Source organism: Gavialis gangeticus, unplaced genomic scaffold (assembly GCF_001723915.1).
Source record: "Gavialis gangeticus isolate Ggan-Ray unplaced genomic scaffold, GavGan_comp1, whole genome shotgun sequence".
In the NCBI taxonomy this organism is placed as follows: Eukaryota; Metazoa; Chordata; order Crocodylia; family Gavialidae; genus Gavialis; species Gavialis gangeticus.
The window spans coordinates 66,618,092-66,640,732 of NW_017729031.1; the positions used below are offsets into that span (position 1 = coordinate 66,618,092).

The window sequence follows — 22,641 nt, forward strand, 5'->3', positions numbered from 1 at the left end:
AGCTGCATCTGCAATGCAAGGCTGGGGTTGCCATGGAGACCAGCCCCAGCCACACAGGCAGGGCATGTAGCAGGGCAGGGGGTTGCTCTGGAGCTGCTGGGATCATGCAGCATGAACATCGTGGTTCAGGGCTAGGGCAGAGTTGCTATTTGCAGCCTGCATGCTCCTGACAAGGGTGTGCAGGCAGCAGGTTGCGACTGTGCTCAAGCTCTGGACCAGGCTATCACCCCTGCAAGAAGCCAGGGCAGAGTTGCAATCCACTGCCTGTGCACCTCTTCCTGGAGCATACACACTGCAGATTATGGCTCTGCCCTGGCCCCAGACCAAGCTGCCCCTGCTGCTGTCCCAACAGCTCCCAAGCAGCCCCCTGCCTTGCCCTACCACATGCCCTGCCAGCGTGCCTGGGGCCGGTCTCCATGGCAACCCCAGCCTTGCCCTGTCGCAGCACAGCTGTGGCTCAGGTCTCCATGGAGATCAGCCCCAGCCATGCGGGCAGGGGCTGCTGGGAAATGGAGTCTGACTGCCAGCCAGATCTGCCATTTTGCCCACCCTTGGGCTAATCTATGCCTTATCTAACTAAATGTGTTTGGGCTGCAGCCCTAGAACTGCACTTTTCCTAACTCCCAACACCTTACCAGGCTATTTTTAACTCCTAGAAAACATGCCCCTCCCATGAACCTGCCAACCCCTCTCACCCTGGGCCAACTAGTCCCCCATGTTTCTACTGGCTATTCCACCATCCAACAATACTTAGAACACATTCCCAGTGCTGCTCCCAGCACCAGTGAATGTGTGCACAAGCGAGGACGCTATCTACAGTCATACGACTTGATCCTTGATTGCATCCTGCAAATGCGTGCACGCGTCCATTGTATTTTGTAGCGGGCTAAATGTCTGCATGACCTAAAGAAGATACACTCAAATTATTTCAGTATTGCCTAGCTCAGACTTGGGTAGGTGGCCTAATCAGATCAATGATGGCCTAGCTGGCTTGACTGGGAAGGCACTTCGTTAATGAAGACATGAGTTTGGAATGGCTCTCCTTTTTTGGATCAAAGCTCAAATACTTGTTACCTACTCCCAAACTGGATCTGAATGAGTGTCAGAGTGAGAAGTATTTTAGTAAATGTTTTTAATTGTAAAATACTTCGCATTGCGCTGAGCACCTTTGGTGTGGGGGGGAGCTTTATTATTAATTAACTAAAAGTAATATAGGTTGCATTAATTTTGTTTTTCCCTTTTTCTCGATTCCTTCAAATCCATTATGTACGTAACATATTGTTTGCTTACAAAGAAAAAAGAAAAGAGCACATATGCATACATTTACAAGGAAAAAAGTTTCAATTTACTTAGTTATACCAGAACAGAGAGAAGGAAGAACACTTCTAAATTACGCATTTTTCCAGTGAAAGCTTTATAAAGTATCAGAATGAATATAAATGAAAGAAAGATTTTGTTAATTATGTCTGTAGATATTTCATTTAATTGAATATAGAGGCATCTAATCTCAAAATACTGCTATTTTCCTGCTCAATTTTCTTTTTCAGTAGTACATTTTAAGCAATATAATATTCTTTCACAGTAAAGTATATTTTCTAAATGTAATACAGCTGGCTGGAATACAATATTTCCATTTTGTGACCATTATCAACTTGCCTTTTACATTGACATAGAAACGAAACCTGTTGAACATCGTTGTACAGCATATTAAAATGTCTGTTTTTAGTTCTGAAATGCCAGTTTTTCTCTCTTTCCTTGTCACATAAGAAATGACCAAGGATTCCATCCAGGAATTCAGAAATCTACCTTTTAAAATCTTTGCCAAAATTGGCTTGTCTCCACAAAATGTTTGAATGTTGACAGAACAGCATATTTTGATGAAACATGCACTTAGTATTAACCATATTTAGTTATTTAAGCACCCCTACCCTGGGGCTCATTCTGTGAAGTTCTGAAAAACCTTTAAGAGTAGAGTAATTACAAAGTGAAAAAAGTGGACATCTTGCAAAAATGCTTAGTACTTTGCAGGACCATATATCAAGCAGACTGAGTGCTGCTGAGCAGAAGGATCATAACAAGCACTGGGGTCCTCTTAATGAGAAGTTTTAAGACAATCTTACCTTACCTTTTGACAGTCTTTGGGATGAGAAAGCAGGAAGGGAGGAGAAGTATCCTGAAAGTCTGTTATTTCTATAAGCTGAGAAATTCTTGGAGCAGTATTTTTACTCTGTTTATGATTGGGGGATAGTGGAAAACAAGATTTAAAGAAATGGAGCTCAGTGATGTAATCACAATACATATCTCTGATTGCAGGGGATGTAGGTTGTAGCTGTGTTGGTCTAAGGACATAGGCAGACAAGGTTCTTTGGGTGAATCTGCTGTCTTGTATTAGACCAACTTAAATTATTGGAAAAAAAAATTAAGCAAGCTTTTGGGTTTAAAAACCCTTTGTCAGGCTGAGGAAGTTTCTGCAGTTGGTGTGTGCTCTTCCTGGAAGAGGGATTATCCTGGAAGAGCACACGCCAGCTGCAGAAACTTCCTCAGTCTAATGAAGGGTTTTAAAACCCAAAAGCTTTCTTTTTTTTTTCCCCCAACAATTTAAGTTGCTCTAATAAAAGATAGCAGATTCACCCAAAGAACCTTGTCTGTCTATCTCTGATAGTGAATTACAGCTGTAAAACTTTTTAGGAAAAAAAATCATGAAACCAAGTAATCTAGTTTTGAGTTTCATTAATAAACTGAAACATAATTCAAAATTTCAGTAAGGGTTTGAAAATATTTTGATGAAATTGGGACAGGGTTTGTTCAGATTGTATACAAATTTTAGGAGGGAATAGTTCTAGCTTTTGGATATTAGGGATGTGTGAAACAGGCAGTATTCTATTCAGATTTTGCCTGATTCTGGGGACAGTGATTAGATTTGCTGATTTGGATCACTGTCCCAATTCTATTTGACTAAATCTGAATCTGAAGATTCGATTCTGATTTGGAGAACCAGTGATTTGGCCATAGACACAGCTCTATATGTTTTATCTATGTACGTCAAGGTACCAGGCATGGCTTGTGAATGCTGAGATGGTGGGCAGATGGAGAGTCCCAGGGGAGCGTGGGGGGGGGAGGGTCCACCACCGAGCATGCAGGGTAACCCCTGTGCCCCCCCCAGCTTGGCAATTGGCTGCAGATGGGACCCCAGTTTCCCCCCCCAGACCCAGGAGGCACCAGTCGCCAAGTTGTGGAGTGGGGGGGCTCCCCCGCACTCTCCGTGGCAGACCTGGAAGTGGACCAGAAATACTTTGGGTCCACTTTCGGGTCCACCACCAAGTGCACAGGGGAGCCTCCTCCCCCATGTTCCCATGGGATGCTCCATCTGCCCCACCATTTTTTTTTCCTGATGTTGTTTCATTTATCTTTAATCTCTATTATTAAGCTTATATTGCTATTTGTGCAATCCCAATGGATATGCTGTGAAAGTACAGCAGTTCTTATGGTCTGGTATTTTTATCATCACTATTAATAGTTTGTTCTCTGTCCCTCTCTAAGGAGATAGTTCAAGAACTTTGTTGCAACTGCCCTGTCCTAGACCCACCATGTCTTTTAGTTGAAAATGGATTGAAGCTGGAAGAGTACTTGCATGGGAAATTGTTTGCACCATCAGGTTACATACGTAATGCAGTAGGTTCCAGTCTTTCCTGATTCAGTGCTTGGCTAATGTCTATCTATCTATCTACAGAGAGAAAGAAAGAGAGACTTAGTCTTTCTGTCTGTGTGTCTTTGTCTGTAACACTGTTTAAGGGCACTAGGAGCCCGGTGTGGTGGGGAGGACAGAGGGATGGGCTAGCTGAGGAAAAGCAGGAGCCAGATTCCTAGCTACTGTAAGGCTACTGTGAGAAGACAGTTGGCTGGTTACTGTGAGGCTGCTGTGAACATTGGTGTTATTTGAAATTCATCCATCATTCTTGATGGGCAATTCGCTAGTCCAATATATTGAAGGACACTGTGCTGTTTTGTATTGGAATAAGGTTTTGATCACTTCTGGTCTTCCCTAGAATTTACTGCACTTTCTTTTAAAATTATTGTATTTTATCCTAGTACTTGGCCAAACTCCCATTTTTAGTTATTTGATTCCACCCACTTTTTTGTTTCTTCAGTTCTAATTGTTGAAGTGGTGTCTTTTATTTTCCCCTTTTTTTCCCAGTGTAACATGTTAATTTAAAATAAAGAGATTTCTGTAGTGGATTTCTATATAATTACTTAGCACTAAGATGACTAAGACCACTGGCATGATGAAATCTGCTGGCGTTATGAGGACAATCAATTCAAGCATCTCTATCATGGCTTATTGGTAGGTCTTGAGGTAACCAAAAAATCCAAACCTTGAACAACAGATCCATCTGCAGAAGTTGCAAAACTTCCCACAAAGGAAAATAGGCCAGAGGCTGGCATTTCTCTCCTTTTCTTTCCTCTGCTGTCTCTTCTCTACTTCGAGGGCAAGGTGCTTTACCTTAAAGTAGCCTGCTGCTTGGCTGAGGTTGTGGCTTTCCTGAAGTTAGTTACCAGCCAGTTCCTCCTGGCTCTTGATGTAGGCATTTGTTTTCCTGAGGTATGCCTTCAATGTGCACTTTAACATTTCGTCTGTCCACCGTGAGATCTCAGATCACAAATAAACCAGGAATAGCGCACCTGTTTTGGGTGCCGAGGGTCAGCCATCCACATATAATGTTCAGTCCAGTGATGCTGTTACTCCTGCAGTGCTAGTAACATTGGCTTCAGCAAAGATGCAGTTGTTTATGTGGTGTTCTTCCCATTCGATGCAGAGGATTTTCCAGTGGCATCATTAGAGATGCCTCTTCAGGCTCCTTTCTTGAAAATAGTCACAATGTAGGTGTTCCTCAGGTCCCCAGGGATCTCCTCATTGTTGGGATCTGCTGGCACGTGCATGGAAGGAAGCATAATTTTGCAATTTGGGGATCAGATACCAATCATGTCATTATGACTTGCCAGCGGAATCATAATCCTGGGCTCCCTTTGCACTGGCAAGTTGTCTGCAGTCACCACCTAGCTGAATGTTGACTCAGGCTCTGGGTTTCAAACTAGTCCTGGTCCAGTCCCAGGGGCAAGAATCAGCTGAATTTTATCCCTGGCCCCAGAACCACATGGGGGATTCAGTCCAGCCCTGGTGATTGAAAGACCCAGACTAGGACCTATTTGAGAACCCAGTGCAGTCCTGGGCTGGAGCTGACAATCCAGTTGATTATTGGCCTTGGCCTAACCAATCCTGGATCTGGCTCAACTGTGGCTGTCTTGGAAGGAAATTGGAGCTGGACAGCACTAGGTCTTGAGCTGTCTGGGCAAGGGCTGACAATGAGCTGATTGTCAAAACTCTGTGCTTAGAAACTCGGATTTTCCTGCCAGGCAGGGGGGATCAGGGGCTCCTACAGTGTAGCTGAAGAGCTCTCCCCATGGAGACTTCAAAACTTGCACCCAGCAGCCTGGACAGAGCTGACCAGCATAGGGTTTAATGTCCCTAATGGGATCAAGCCCTCAGAAGAGCTTCTGATCCCCTATGGCTGGCAGTCCAGTGTCTGAAGTCCCTAGCAGGGAAAACCTATGGCATCCCCTATCCCAGGATGGGGGCAATAATCATCGAATTGTCTTTCCTGGGACTTTTGGAGAATCTGGCAATCTTGGCCTGGGAGAGTTAATCAGCTGATTGTCAACCAGGACCACATGTTAAATATAAGGTACCATACAAACTATACATGCCATAAAAAAAAAAGTTCTACATGATATGTAGAACATTTTTATGGATCATTTGCCATTTTGTGGCATCTTAAATTGGGTGTATTTGAGAACCCTGCCAATTTATGCTGAGATTAACATGTTAATTGTACCATAAATATAATTTGCAGAGGAATTCTAAGAGGTGCTGTGGCATGGTTGTTGTGGTTCAATGAAAGACTATCTCTGTTATGATGCATTCAATCTTGTATATATAATTTCAAAGTCTAATGCCATTTAGTCAGTATTGGGTCAGATTCTGCCACCACTATGATAATAGTACTTTATTTGAGAAGCAGTGGGCACATCTACATGTGACTAAATTTAATATGCATTAAGCTCATGCACATTAAGCAATTTTGGGGAGGTGTCTACGTGCAGGTACTTGGGTGCCAAGTACCTGCAACCCTGCCCTGTGTTCCTAGTGGCTGGGAAGACCCAGCACTAAAGTTAGTACTGGATCACATCTACATGTACATGGGTTATTTTACTTCCAGAGTAGCCATTTAAGGAATTCTTCATATTCCTTAAATCTCTTCACCCTTATTTTTCCAAACAAGCAATATGGCATGGAAATCCCTTTGCTGACCATCAGCAGCATTTTAGACTATTGTGAAATGGGAGGCAGTCTATCCCCCACAAGGGCTGAACATACTATCTTCACTGCTTTCCAAAATGCAGCCAACCTAAGCAATACTTGGCACCAAATGGTTTCCCACATATTACTACACAGAACACACTGCAGTACTTCTAGGCTAAATTCCTTAAAATGCTTTTCTGTGCCATAAATGTTTTTGTAATGTGAAATCAGCACTTATTATTTTGAGAAACAGAAATATTATATGTTAGCAAACCTGTTAGTATTTAGACAGCAAGCACTCAACCTAAATTTATTGTAACAAATGAAGGTGGATTATAAACTAGTTATGATTACACTACTTAGGATTGAATGAAATGTTTGTCCCAACCTGAAAGTTTTTTAGGAAACAGGAAAACATAGATAAATTTTTATTTTTCAGAAGAACGATCAATATCAAGACACTTGATTCTAAAATCATTTTCCATATTTATTCCTTATTTTACCACTGGAACACAGGCAGAAAGAAAAACACAGGGGGACTAAAGTCAGTTTTTTCTTATCAGCATCATTCATTGCACATGTCCTGAAACTAGATTAAATGCGTGATTTTTGTCTTCATGGTTGTTCTGTTTAGATGCATTAAATACTGAATCTTTTGAGAATTTATGTTTGACAGAAATTAGCATTACCATGGCCTTAGATGTAGTAAATATTTGTAATTTTTAGACAGAACTCAATTGAAAAACTTTCTCTAAGTTTGCATCTATCAGAGACAGCGGGGTAGCCATCAATTGTACAGCAAACTGGAGTGCACATAATTTGATGCCTCTTATCTAATACAGTAAATATGTGCAGAGTGACACAGTAAATATGCACAGTCTTTAGTTATTGCAGTGCAAATGTTGACAAATAAGCATAAACAGCAGAGCAGAGAACTTGTTTCTAGCATCAGAAAGACAGCTAATGCTTCTGGGTTTTTTTTGTTTTTTTCTTCCCAGGATTATGCTGAAAAAGAGAACACTATAGCAAAAGCTTTGGAAGATCTTAAGGCCAACTTTTACTGTGAACTCTGTGACAAACAGTATTATAAACACCAGGAGTTTGACAATCACATTAACTCATATGACCACGCCCACAAACAGGTAAGAGAAACTTGCTAAAAACTTATGCACTTCAGACAGGCTATTCAATGCTATTGACACCTAGGATGACTTCCTGCTGAAGCCAGTGGAAGTTTTGTTGTTAACATCAACAACCAGGATTTCACACTAAATTCTTACTAAAATGATTGGGAATTAGTAACAGCATGGAAAATCACAGTTGTCAAGAATGTTGATAGTTACTAATCACTAGAACTGGGAATTGAAATATGCAGTTTGCTTAGGACTAGTCTTAAAATATGCTTTGATAGGCAAACCTTCAAAACGGCCTGCTTTTGAGAAACAAAATGCCAATATGGGAGCTGTGGACACCAGCAGTGAATGAAAATAGGGAGTAATAAAACCCATTCAGGAAAACATAATTGTAAAAATCATGTTTTCTCATTTTAGTTTTGCACTATACTTACAATAAACTGCAATGGGAAAACATTATCTCCACTGTTCTGGATAAGTAGTTAAGATACTTTTTGCTAGACTTTTTCTTTACATTTCTCAGATGAATTATATTTGAAAAAACATATTGATGATAAAAAAATAGAAAAATGGTTTGCCCCAAAACAAGCGATGAACTAAGCATTCTGAAATTCTGATATTTTTCTTTATACCAATCACCTTCCTTCTGTCTCAGTCCTGAACATTACTATGATGATTTGTGCCACTACAGGAAATACTTTTTCATTGAGAGAGACTAGATACTAGTGTTATTGGAATTGCCTTATGACATAAAATCATATGGTCTCTGACCTTTATCAAAAATGTACAGGTATTTCTTAATAGTCCTTATTAATTTACCCATAAGGGAAGTTTCCTTTTGATTTAAGTTAATTGGCAGTTGGTTTATGGCTGAAGCAAGAGACTGATATTGCTTACGTTTTTAGCCAACATTGTAATGAAGAGCTTGACACAATAAAACTGAGCGGCAGTTAGTTCCATGGGTTAGCTGCATGCTGTGTACAAACAAATATACTTTTTTATGAGTTTTAAATTGCCTTTCATTTTAATTGAATGTCTCTAACTTGTGTTATGGCACCATTACAATTATTGTCATTCTTAAATTTTCCATTCTAGATATTATTTCTCTCTGTGTTTTCAGTTAGATCATCTTATTTGGTGACTGGTCTACAAGGATAGAAATATATAAAGAGTTAATCTTGTATTATTATGAAAATAATATTACTAAATATCCTATATTATTTTCATGTTTATAGAGTACTTAGTTCTGCTGTTATCACATTGGCCTCTCTCTTTCCAGTTGTACCTGCATTGAGGAATTCCATGTTCTACAAATTAACATTTGCCCTGTCTTTTTCATTCAATCCTTCCTGGGATGCATTCTCTCTCTCTCTCTCTCTCTCTCTCATTTTTAATTTGAATGTACACAAATTACTCTATCACTCTGGAATGAATTGGAGTTCACTCCAAATCTCTCCTTATAATTGGAGTTTCTGGAGAAGCCCACAGACATACTGCATCTTATCAACAATAGCATCCTATTAGGGGCAGGAGAAAAATATATTCCAAATGAGACGCTACTTGTTTTCTTTGCTCTATTCTGAAGTTATTTGTTGTATTACTGCAAAATGGTATTAGAACTAACAGTTCTATACTTTTATGGTAACTTATATTAGGTATGTAGCATACATTGCAACTCATAAGGATAATGGTAGACAAATGAAAATAGTTCTTTAGAAACTGGCTAACAAATGAATTTCCCTGTTGGAGTTTAGTTTTATTCTATTTAAGCCAAATGTATTGTTTCATTATAAGCAAAGTCAAATCATTCCATTAGAAATATAAGCTGCTTACAGACATAAAAAAACAAAAGTAATTGGCGCTTTACTGTAAACTTCACAAGCTCCAGGACTGAGCCTAGCGCATGCCAGAAAGAGGCATTGTGTTAGTTTGACCCAGATTGCCCAACTTCTGTATAGATCGGGCACTTCAGTGGAGCTTTTTTGGTATTTTAATCCAATAGCTGATTGAATCAGCTATTGGATGAAAACACCAAAAAGCCCCGCTGAAGCATGTGATCTATACAGACACTGTGAAGTCAAGTCGAACTAACATGCTGCTGCTTCTGGTAAGGTGTGTTTTTCCTCCGCCCCCCCACAACTTTCCTCACATCTGTCAGCAGGCTATATATTATTTAAGGTAGTCTCAAGTTGTCATTTAGGAAAACATTTTTTTTAAAGAGGGTTACATGCCCCTTGGAATTTTAGATAGGATATAAGTATGAGTAATATAGATAATTTGTTTTGCTTATGGTGTAAGGTAACATCTAACTGATGGAGGTTAGGAAGGATGTTACACACTTGCTTTTCATAGGAATTTTTTTGTTTAAAATTATTTTGGCTATTTTCAGAGACAGGAGCCTTAGGTAGGTGGAACATTAGCTTGAAACTTTGTGAATGTTTCTTTATGTCTTATGAATTTAAATTCTCAAGGTTTTTTATTTGTTTTCTTGAAATCGTCTCATAAAATGAGATGAACTTAATGAGAACAGGAAAAGCAAGACAGAGAAGCAATAGAAACCATCACTGACCCTATAAAGAGTGTTTCATCTCCACAAGGAGAGAACAAGCTGACTCATCAGCACTTAGTTTCTGCCAGACTTTTATATGACTTCTAAAAAAATAAGAACATAGTAAAGATTGCAATATTTGAACCTCCCTGTATTAGGTATAGGTGGGGTGCAGAAAAAGAATCCTAGAGGTCAGATATGAAGCTGAATAAGAATTATGTTCAGTGGTTCATATTGCTTTTATTTGAGTGGGTTTTTTTAACTGAGTGGGTACATGCTAGCACTACAGATGTATTAAGAGCGTCTCAGAATGCACCTAAGCTTAGATGAAAACTGCTCTAGAAGAGACATTCAATATGATCCATAGAATTAATGGAGAAAATTCAGAGACACTTGCTTATTCTGTGTAGGTACTTTAAAAAGAGAATAGGATGCAGTGTACACCTATGCACCAAAGGGCAATTCAGAAAGTCTGGAGATACTGGGGGCCAACCAGTGAGTAATGCTGAAGTATAGGCCTCTGTCTCAACTCCTGCTTCTCAAACTATCCATTATACTTCTCTCTTTACTTTTGATTCACAACACCCAGTTGTACATTTATACTGAATTTCTAAACATAGGTGATTCACAACAATGGCAGAAATGTCTCTTCTCTTTTTCCCAGTATCTTAGGGCTCCTATACATGTGTAGAGAACCTGCTCCAAACCACTGTAATTCCAGTCTACTGGAGCATGGAAATTTATCACGCTCCAGCAGCCTCTAGGGTTGACAAGCTTTAGTTCAAAGCACCCTGCTGCCATTTTTCAGTGCAGGGATGCTGATGCACATGATGATCCAGGTGCTTTTAATTATCACACCTCTTGGAGCTGCACTAATTAAAGCAGCCCCCCTTCCCCCATCCCTCCTCCCCAATGCATCCTGGAGCACATTTATAAACACCCTTAGTCATTAGAGGAATTTTTATGTGTGTGTGTACTGGAGACCTCCAGTGCATCTCTGGAAAAAAAAAGTATGTGTATAAATGCCCTAGAGCATTTGCCCATGATCTGGAAGATTTGGGGAGCGGGGAAGGGGGCAGCTAGAACCCAGGTCTCTATTGTCTTGGGTAAGTGCTGTGATCACTGTGATGGGGGCAAAACATAGGCACCATCATCATCACTGTTTTGAGCTGAATTCAGTGCTAGCGATCTGGGTTAGCCTTGGGTTTTGCCTATCTAATGATTCTACTCCAGGACGATAGGTGGAATCAATATGTTTTTAGTGAACAGTTTCAATCATGAGGGACCTTAGTCAGCAGTGGAGTGTGCAATTGCTGATGAACCTGAGTAGAGATGCTGAATTCCAAAATCAGAGGTGCATGGTGAATTTAGGCCCACAGTAGCTGGTTAGGGTCACAGTGGCCAATTTGAATTACTTTTTAGGATGCTAAGTGCATCCAAAGCTTCCTAAACTCCAGTAATGTGCCTGAAAAGGCTATTTGAATCTGGCCCTGTATCCATATTTGGGAACTTACAGTCTTTAAGAAATTTCAGTCTATGGACAGAGAGAATTTATAAAACAAACAGATTAGCTGAGCTTTTTTCCTGCATCTAAAAATCCATAAGCTAGGCCACTTAATATTTTGTGAACCAGTCCCTATGTATGGGAGTTCTGGTACAAATTCTAATTTGAGCCCATCTCAAGAACAAGTTATATCCAAACAAAGCAATAATTTTCTGTAATAAGACAAGTTAAGTAGGCTATCTCCCCATTGAAATAACAATAATAAAGCATATTTACCAATTTATAAGAGTTTTCATGTGTAGATTTAAAATGGTTTTGCATAGAGAAATAAACAATACTGCACTGTTAGCAGTAGAAGTTGTAGATCCAGTGGAAGTTGTGGATTCTCAGTACTCCTGAAATTGAGTTCACTTATGTAGCTGCCTAAATGTAGCTTCCCTATCATAGGAATTTGCTGATGCATCAGGTTCATATTTAAGTTTTTTCAAGTTCAGATAGAGAGAACATTCCTTGAGTCCACTAAAAGAAAGCAAGCCACTACACATAGTCTGCCTATCAGTGCCCTCTTCAGACAGAGCTGTTGAACTGCACAAAGTTTCATTCCTAATATTCTATCTGTTAAGAGACAAAAGTGTCGCCTTTAGCTGTCTCTGAGAGCCTGTTCAGACAAGCATGCATGTACATTTCCCAGGGGACAAATATGTTACACTGCTCCTTGTCCCCAGGGAACACCTATGCACACGTGACATGGCATAAGTTGTCCTGGGTGGAGTAGGGGATGCTGGGGCCAGCATGTGACCTAGCCCTAGCAACCTTACCTGGGGTCTTGGGGGCTCCTGAGGCTCTAGCTGTAGTAATCTGGCAGCAGGGAGCCTGGCTGGCAGCCAGAGTAGCTCCAGCCAGCCAGGCTCCAGTTTTGGGGGGGAGGGAGAGGACGCACTGCTGCATAGTCATCTCCCGGCTTTTTTCTACTGTGATTCTTTTTTTGACACCAGGATCTCCTGGTATAAAATAAACCAAACAAAAACAAATCCTATGCTGCAAGATAGCAGTGCAGAGAATGCCTGCATGCACAGCGTGTGGGTCTGCAGCGCTGCATACTGCATGTGCATGCTTGTCTGGATACGCCGAGAGTTTTTTCTCTCTGGAATTTTTCCATCCCCTTCTTTCCCTTCCTTTCATCTGCAAAGTAGAAACATAGTTCAGGGGAGAACTATGATGGACGCAATTCTTTTAACCTGAGATTGTATCCCAGTGACTTCAGAGACTTAGCAGATGAGTCTCGGCCATTTAGGAATTCAAATACTTCCACATCTGTGTTCACTCTAATCTTCCAGGTCTTCCATCTTCTCTTTCTATTCCACTCCAGTAGTAGTTACCCATTTATTTCCTCATTTTCCCTCCCAGACAAAATTTCTGGAAAACTGTACAAGTATCCACGTGCCCAATGCAAATAAACTCTAATACTACCTAATTAATCTACTAATACTACAAAGTAATAGCTCACTAACTCACCAACACATCAGATTTCTGGGGCATTGTGACTTCATCCCAAATCTTCAGAAGATTTTCCTTATCTCAACTTTACTTCTATATTATTGTCAGAGGATGGTCTAACCTGCAACTTAAGAAGAACAAAACCTGACTGAAGAATACCAGGAAAGGAATTTCCTTTTGTTGTTGTTGTTGCTTTCTTTGAATGTGGACCTTACTATTTTCTCAAGTGCTGCTTTTGCTCTGCTTTAACGTGTTTGACAATGTCTGAATCCTTTGCTAGCTGAAAATAGTAAGCGATGAATCTCCATAGCTAAGAGAGAGAGGAGATGGCAAATCTGATTTCATTTTAGAGATTTTTTTTCTCTCTGGAAAATGTTCAGACCAATTCCTTGCTTCTTTTAGAGTTTGTTGCTATTACTTCTCTTCTCAGCTTTGAGGAACTCTTAGAGACATTTTCAGAACAATATCAGCGCCCCTGGCACATACCAGCACTTAACATGGTGATTAAACTTACTGTTTCTCTTGAGAGAAAAAAAATGTCAGCAGTTCCAAACTCAAGGCAGTGGTAGGTTCTTATTTGGAGGGGACAGAATCACAGCTAAGCAAAATAAAGTTTCTTAAAAACAGGACTTGGTATTTGACAGTGTTGGCCTAAATAGCTTGCTCAGCTCAATGACAGATGTAGTGAATAAATCAAGCCTACATAATCATTGGATTTTATTGTTCCCCTTCTTTTGATAAGGGAGTACAAAAGCAATGATGTCCTTGAATCTTCTTTCTTGTGTTCTATCATTAAAACTGCAGCAAAGGTCTCACAAAGAAATAACATCTCTGAAAATATGTTGTTGTCTGCCTTATCACTTCTAAAATAGAAAATAGTGATCACATACATTTAGAAAATTTTAGAGAATCTTGAGCCATTTCCATTTGAGGAACTACTAACAATGTTACTTCTTAGCATGTAGGAAAAATGGGAATTCCTGTGAGTATTGTTCAAAATGCATAAGTTTTGTTTAATATCTGAACGTTCAGAATGTGTTGTATATGACCTTCATCTCACAGCCTGTGAGAACCAGAGTAATATCCTACTTTGTTATGTCAGTGAGGAAGTCCAGATTATACAACCAGAGCTTCTGAATCGGTTATTCCTCAAAGGATTTTTGCTGTAACAAAAGCAAAATGCTTTTGGTCTTGAATTTGAAAGCCTGTTTGTAGGCTTGTGTCCTAGATCACCATTGACACCTGACACCATACAAGTATATGCAATCTTAGTTTTAGTTCCTCTTTCTGCAAAAAATCTTGTTCAAATAAATCAGAACAAACAGAAAATGTGATTAAATCAATATAACAAGCCTGATATCACAGAAAATTTTACCATACATGTTAAAATACAGTTGTCACAAATTCTCTCTGTTCTGGGGGTTTTGTGTGGTCATGAATGTTTCTTAAGTTTGTTTTATGAATATGACGTGTAGTCTCTCTATATAAGTAGTGCCAAGCTGTATTTGGCCTTATATTTGCTATGTCTTCATGAATTACAATATTCAATATACATGTAATTTTGAGGTATCTTTATATTTTACCCAAGACTTTATTGGGTAGTGATTGACTTAAGTCTTTCTAACCTATTCATACCTGAGAGAAGTAATCCCTGAGAATTACCATCTGATATGAGTTGTTTACTCATTAGACAGGCCTTTCCAGACCATGATGAATTGACATTTTAAAAGAAGGGTTCTATAAGAGTAACACCTGGCTATTCAGGATAGTCAGAGAAGGACATTACCAACAGTGAGGAAACTAAGAGACAGCATCTTTGGGGGTTGTATTTAGTAATTTTCATGTCTAAAAGGATGCAAATATTCTCCTGGTCTTAAGTAGATCAGGAAATACTTTAGTCTGATAAACATATATGGTGGGTGGTGGTGGGGTGTGGAGAGAAGAGGCATGCGGGGGAGGCAGGAAATTATATGTGTAGTGTGGGTTCCCTAAGAATCCAATAGATGATGTATGTAAATAGCCAGATCAGAAAAAAATACTTAAGCTTTGCCTTGAGCATGGTTTTGTGTGTCATCTTTCTGAGTATAGGGAAAGTTGTAGGTCATCAGACAGCTGTCTGATGACCTACAGCTGAGTGTCTTACCAGGCAGAAGTGGCAGGGAGCTTTGACAGAGAAAGGGTCTGTTGTCTCACCAGTTGAGCTAAGTTAGAATTTTATTCTTGGGTTTAAGATTAAGTTTAACTTAGAATGGTTATTGTTCTGATATTTTCTGATAACTATTTCAACAAATGGTCATTGATTTCTTAGGCTTACTCTTGTTTTTTATAATACATCTTTTTGCTATCTTTTTATAACCTTATTCTCATGGTAATTGTGATTTCAAAGTATTTGACCATGCAGACAGGCCTTTTCCAAGGAAGGAGGGTGGAGTGGCAGCATGGAGGAGTATCTATGCTTTCTAAGCACATGACTGGACAAGGATGTGATTTTTCTAGGTGGCAAAATCTCCTCTGCTAAGAGATGGCCAGGACTGGGAGAGACAGGTAAAGCTGAGGTGCCATAGGTCATGGAGGAGACATTTGAGTATGTCTCCTCCTTTAAAACATTTGAGTATGTTCTCAGTAGTCAAGCAGAAGATGGCAAGGAGGAGTTGGGAGCAGGAGGGCAATCCTGAATATATCCCAGGAATGTATTTCAAAGGCATCCTGGCTATGTTTGGGGTCAGAAAGTGTCAAAAAATCATGTGAGCAAATTGTATTTTTAAAATTAGAGGCTGGTTCATAAAAAAGGTCCAGTAGATGAAAATAATCTCTCTTTACATAGCCTGTAATTAAACTAGTTGAGTACAAGGACTGAAGCAGGAGTTGTAGGTGACAAAATGCGTGTTTCAAGGGTGTGTGTTGTTACTTCTCTTTCTCCATATATGTGTGATATTTTATTGCTGTTCTTTCTGCATAATTGTGGTTCCTCTGGCTTCTGTTTTCTCTCTATCCCATCATCTCCCCTGGCTCTTTCAGATATTGCAGCCTGATTACTTACAGAATACTTGTCCTGTGGCCAATTGGAAAGCAGCTCTCTGCTCATATTCAGTGAAAAGAAAAATGAAAACGATGAATAAGGAAATCAGTTTGTTTTTTACAAAATTCTAGTTTTGCTGAGATTTCAGATATCTCCCAAGACATTTGTAAATTTAAGATTAAACCTTGATATAGGTAATGTGTGCAGCACAGAAGACACAACAAGAATGAGTATGATATTTTCACCACCCTAACGGTCAATTGTCTGTCACAGTAAGCAATTTAAAAACAAAAACAACAAAAAAGTGGTGATTTGTACGGCTCTTCTTTAAATACACAAAGTGGAGGGTTTTTTTCTTTTTAAGACTAAATAAATATCTTTATCCCTTATTGGAAATGCTCATTCTTCCACTGGCAGCTTCTATCTATAAAACTCAAACATCCTTTTTTCCAAGTAAACTTTGTTATCCAAAAGTGATAATAAAGCCCACCTTTACTCTCCTCTTAAAACCAAATAATCTGCCTGCTTTTCTATAACCAATAGTTTGTCTTCTGTGTGGCATAACTTTACTGCTACCCACATCAAGCTCAATCACTGAGCTCCAGTATGCTGATGATGCTGTAGTGTATGCTCACTTGGAAACAGACCTTCAGGCAATCATCAACATCTTTATTGCGGCATACAGGAAAATGGGACTGAAGCTTAATATTCAGAAAACTAAGGTCTTCCACCAACCAGCTCCTAACGAACAGTCCCCAAGCTCATCGTTCATTAAGCAGTTGTATTCTTCATCTTGCTATATGGACATAAGACATGGACAACATACAGGAAACATCTAAAATTGTTGAAGTACCACCAATGCTGCCAGCATAAGATCCTTCAGATCAAGTGGGAAGACAGATACACCAATGGTAGCATCTTCCTGCAAGCAGACACCATGAGTATTGAGGAGATGATCATCCAGCATCAACTTTGGGCCATATCATCCAGATGTCTGACTCCAGACTCCTGAAGCAAGTTTTATTCTCCCAGCCAAGGCATATGGCCAAGAAGAGGTCAGAGAGAGCTCTTCAGGGACGTCCTCAAAGCCAACTTAAAAAAATGCAACATCAACGTCAATGTGTGGGAGACCATCACCCAGGACCACTCCATATGTAGGAAAAGTCTTCTTCAGGGATCTCTACTTTGAAACCACACAAAAACAACAGGGAATGGAAAGGCAGGAACAGCACAAACAGCATGTCATGGACCAAATCAAGAATCCAGCACCACCCACCCCACACGGAAATCATGGCCAAGCTGCAGTAGAGTCTGTCAGTCCTGGATAGGCCTCATCAGCCATCTTCAGGCACACAGATTAGACAAACATGGAAGATAATCATCCTTGACTGTAAGGGATTGCTGAAGGAGTTTGTCTTGATTTCGTTTTAAAAGATGTAGCAAAGATTGTGATGCATAAAGAATCATGTAGTAGTATCTGGTGTATTAAGAATGCCTATAAAATTACTATAATATTAAATGTCAGAATGTTTTAGTCTTAAAGGTGCTACCCTGCCTTGTGGCAAAGAACCTCTCTATGATATTAAAGATATTGCCTAGTCAAATTAATTAAATTACAACTCTGGTGACCTTGTGCTGCTGTTAGATGGGAAATCCCCATGAAGACTTATCCAATGACTTAAGCTCAATGGAGGCAACATTTTGGGAAAGAAAAATGTCATCTATGGCTGTTGAAACATGACCTTTCTAATGTAATATTTTAATGCTTTTTAATCTCTGTAGCCTCAGAATGATAGAAAGGACAGAACAGAAATAGGAATTTTGCCCCTGACATGACAACATCTTATCTGGTACCTTCATTGCACAAAACATTTTTTTAAAGCTAACTTCATAACATTCTTTAGGGGTATGTGATTTTGCTGATAAAAACCAGGCTGCAGAAGGTAAATCTACTGTGAGCAGCAATAGGTGAGGTGAGGTGAGTTGAAGTTATTTGGGTAAAAGTGCTGATAGTGAATCTGATGCTGGTCTTGTTTCTAAATGGAGGGTGCCGGGTTAACTATGGGAGAAGATTCCATGACTGTGGGGAGGAAAAGTAACGAACTGGAGGGACAATGACAAAAGTAGCTATTGAATTGTTGTTTCTTCTGGTGACTGCTGTGATTTCTGGGGTTGTGGGGGACTAATAGAGGAAAAAAACAAAGCAGGATACATAACAACACGAATATAAGATTAGCCAGGATATTGCATCAGACCTTTCTCTGGAACATCTTCTCTCCAAAACCAGAAAGTGACTTACTCTGAAGGGTGTAAGATAACCATTCTTTGGGCATGGACCAACAGTATTTTTCAGGTCTGTCTAAAGTTGTTGTCACAGGCCAGCTGGGCACTGTGAGTATAGCAATTTAGTTGCAGACTCACTGAGCACTGCAAATTTATTAGCCAGTGGGCTATTTTGGTTCGGGATCGAGGAGGTGATGTTGGGAAGGAAAGCAATGACAATTTTTACTTATAAAAAGAATAAATTTTACTTATGACAACAAAAGATATAGTTTGCACATATGACAGTTAGTAAAAAGGTTAAGCTAATAAACAGACAACATAAAAATACAGATTAAAATTGACAACGATAATAAAACAGATAAAGAAATTAACCAAGAGTTTCTACTTGGTTAGTAACTTATCGATAGTCACTCGGTTAGAAGATGCATGTCAAGCTGATTCACCGAAGTTAGACGTCTCTGAACTGGGCTGTCGGAGGGGGGAACCAGGGGAAGCACCTCAGTCAGCATCTGGTTTCTGCTCTGTTAGGAAGTAAGAGAGATCCGTGACGGTATGGAACAGCAATGACCCTTCTCTTCCGTCCTTCCCAAGGGTTATTTTGACGTGCATGTTCTTTTATATCCTATTTATGCTAATTTTTTAGTTATATAGCCATTCATAGTGTTACTTTATAACTGTTATCCTATGGGGTTAAAAGGTGTTAGAAATCATTATAAGTCGCTGCCCAAGCTTGGGTTTATCCAATAAGCAAATTACACCACATCACTTTAGGGTCTGAGATTAACATGTCTTCACCTAAGTTCAGCCCACTATGTTAATTATATCTTGTGATTACATTTGTTAGTTTTTTACTGTTTCTAAACAAAATTTGTAAATCAGCTATGTCTGCGATTATAATTTTCAGTTCTGCTTTTTAAAGTTCATGCTGTCTGCAAATCAATACAAAAAGCTATATATAAATCTTTTTTCAGAGAGACAGGGAGCTGCTTCATCAGCCACTTTGCAGATATCTCAGAAAGCAAATCTTTCTGGTTAAAGCTGCCCATTTGACCTTTTTGGTTCTGGCCATCACAAGCTGTGTAACTGGCATAGAATCAGACTAAGGCAAACACAGCAGTCTATCTGCAAGTGGTATCATTGCCACAAAATATTCACCAACTGCCTTCTTTTCATCACGCTATCCTAGAACTTTTGGCTTTTGAAATATTATTCAATCATAGAGAAGTACATTGGAATTGTGCAAGTTCCAGTATAAAATGAGCCCTAAACCTTGCAAACATTCCAACAATTTGTTCATAGGTAAGAATAAATCCAAGATTGTGGGCACAATGTGGCAGAGTGCTGTGACCCTCCCAATAAGCATAAGGTTTTATTTGAACACCTTTTATATACTATGAGGGCATTAAATTTGTACTCTTGATTTTTATATCTGCTTCCCCTGTGTCTACCTGGATGTAATTAAGCCATAGAGAGAAAACAAAGGGGAGGCCAAAGGAAGTTGATTAGGCCTGCATGGCCTACAGAAAAGGAAAGCGCTGGCTCTACACCAGCTCCTTCTTTACTACATCCATTGTGTGCTTTTCAGAGACACTCTTATGAAGGAGCAAGCTAGAAGCCAGGCAAGAGAATGGTCTTTCTCATCAGCATTTTCTGCTTAAGCCTGCCAGCCACCCCAATGCAACTGAATACTAATTTGATTCAGCATTCATCTTTTCTGATCCCACTGTACACTGAAACCTTCCTGAAGGGAGGGATTGGGTTCAGGAAACTGTGGCAGGAGCTGTACTGTTATCAAGATCCCTGGGGGTCTATGCAGCAGTTCAGTTGGACTGAACTGCTATGACTAGCAGATCCTCCAAAATTTGAGAAGTTCAGTGCCAAAGCCCCTCCCACCAAACCCCAGTTTCAAGTGGAATAACCAGCCAGGAACCATAATGCATAGAGTAATACTGTTGGGTTTTTCCATGGGAAAAATATGTTTCCTGTGCAAGGAGAACTTGGTTTATAGAAATCATAGATGGAAAATAACCTGTCCATTTCCAACTTGTTAAAATAATTCTCTGCAATATATTGTGGAATGTTTTGTCTTCTCAGGCTCTAAATATTTAAACAGATGGGACTTTCGCTATAAACTTTGCAAGATAGTTCATGCTTCTTGCAACTGAACTGGGTAAAACTAGTTTTCAGCAGGCAGCAAGGAAAAAAATCATATTTCTTCTTTAGGTTTACAATTCACATGAGAAAAAATGGTATTTCTCATTTTGCTTTCTCCTGATACACAAAAAATCTTGATTTTCTTGATTGTTAATAAAACACAGACTGGGATTTAAACGTTTCTATTTAAATTGAACCAATATCCCTCTTTTCTGTTAAACGCTTTTGCTAAATGTAATTTTGAATGTTTTCCCTATACTTTTGTTTTTCTGAGGTAGAGTTCCTTTTCTTGTAAAGCTTACATAGTAATAACAGTTAAAATTATAAGGAGAACTATCAAATCTGGGCCTGTTAATTACATTCTTCTACCATATGGCTTCTGATTTTGTAATGCTGGATGGGGATAGAAATGTTGCAGTAGAACTGTGTTAAATCTTCCTTCCACTTCATGTAAAAAATGCTGACAATACTGGTCCCTGGAGAAGGACTAGATTGCCAAAACAACAGCACAGCACTGGACCATGAAGAAGGTGAGGCATAGAAATCAAGATCACTACTCTGTTAAAAATGTGAACAGAATACAAAGTCACAAAGAGAATTCCAAATAAGAGACAATAGGTTAATAAAAATGGCATTTTTGAAATTGGCTTTGACTGCCTAATGACTGATGATTGCATTGTAAATAAAATTAAAAACCTAATTATGGCTCTTGAAACCCAGGTGAGTGCAGCAAGTGGAAAGTCCTTTTGATGGGAATGGAAGGCATAATGCCTCCTTGGTGCTAACAGAAATATATTTGCTACATGTTTAAAAATGATATAGGTGGTGTTTTTACAGCCTTATCGCTCTGCTGTCACCAGCCAATGTAACAAGTAGAGACATAGTAATGCAGGTACCATGATACATCCCCTCTGAAAGTTTCCTGAAGTGCAAAGATCCATAAGTAAAAATCAGAGTGCTGTAGGGAAAGAAAAATGATGTAGTGGATTTAACCTATAACTTGAATATGGTCCATTTTATTTCAAGGTTTTTCTTCCAAATTTCATGAAAAATTAAAAGCCAAAAAATACATGTTATTTCAGTTTGTGACTGAACTTTCTGCTTTACAGTCAATGTTCTAAATTTCAGTAGCACTAATACTATAAAAAGTGATGGAAATATTTCCCTGTTTAACCATTAGAATAAAATTCACCTATCAATTTACTTTCTTTTCTGTGTGTTGTGGGTGAGGATTTTTGCAGTGTTTTTTGAGTCAGATTTAGTTTTCTTGTAGTATTCATAACATGCATAACCAAAAACGGTTTTTCATTTGGTATAAGCTGTCTTGGGAGTTTTAGATCCTTTAAACTTGGGATTTCTGATTGACAGTTTAGAACAGGATATTGTTGAGTAAATTATAATGATGAAAATGCAAAACTGGCCATTTTATCTTTTCATTACCAAACAAACCATAACAGTATTTTTGTAATGATAACTAATTAGAAATATACATTATTCTTATTGAATTTTATTTTTCCCACATCTGAGGAAGTTTACTCCTGTCTATACTGATTTCCTAATTAGCTGATTGGTTGTAAAGAAATAGGTGTAAATATGATCTTAGTGGAAAAGTACATGCAGTATTATTTTGAAATCCAAATATATGCAAGTAAAATATTGAATATGATGCCAATGTTTCCAGATTCATTTAGCGTCCTTTAGTTTTATGAAAAATTAGGAAGTCAAGTAAATTATGAATCTTCTTGAATATGAAAGTTTAAGCTTAATAACATTCAGACTCCTAATGTTTCCTGTGATGAATATTGCATCCCTTTCCTTGCTGCCCATTCTGACATCCTTATTACTCTCAGGTCTGTTCAGATCACTGCTACTATCCCCTGTTATTAGATTAATAACCTTCATCTGTTTCTTTAAAATCCCTTCTCCACAATATCAAGTACAAGTTCTTATTCCTAACCTTTCACTTTTTACTCATTTTTTTCCTCTCATTCCTGTCTGGCACTAATGCAATATTAGTTGGGTGGGTAAACTAACAAATGCTAATAGCTAGGTCTGGATCATTAGGTTAGGGAAAGACATTACATGTAAACTGATTTAAGTGATCTGAAATAATTCTGGCACACATCCAGGAGGGGCCAGCAGGGG

The 22,641-nt window shown here is 39.0% G+C and overlaps 1 protein-coding gene across 1 annotated transcript in view; it reads left to right on the forward strand.

The window, feature by feature from the left end:
* The window catches only part of ZNF804A (zinc finger protein 804A), a 383,608-nt gene that overhangs the window by 295,257 nt on the left and 65,710 nt on the right, over positions 1 to 22,641 (forward strand). Inside the window, exon 2 of the mRNA XM_019523061.1 lies at positions 7,357 to 7,500. Within this exon, the coding sequence (XP_019378606.1) occupies positions 7,357 to 7,500 (144 nt within the window). The remainder of the gene's footprint in view (positions 1 to 7,356; positions 7,501 to 22,641) is intronic.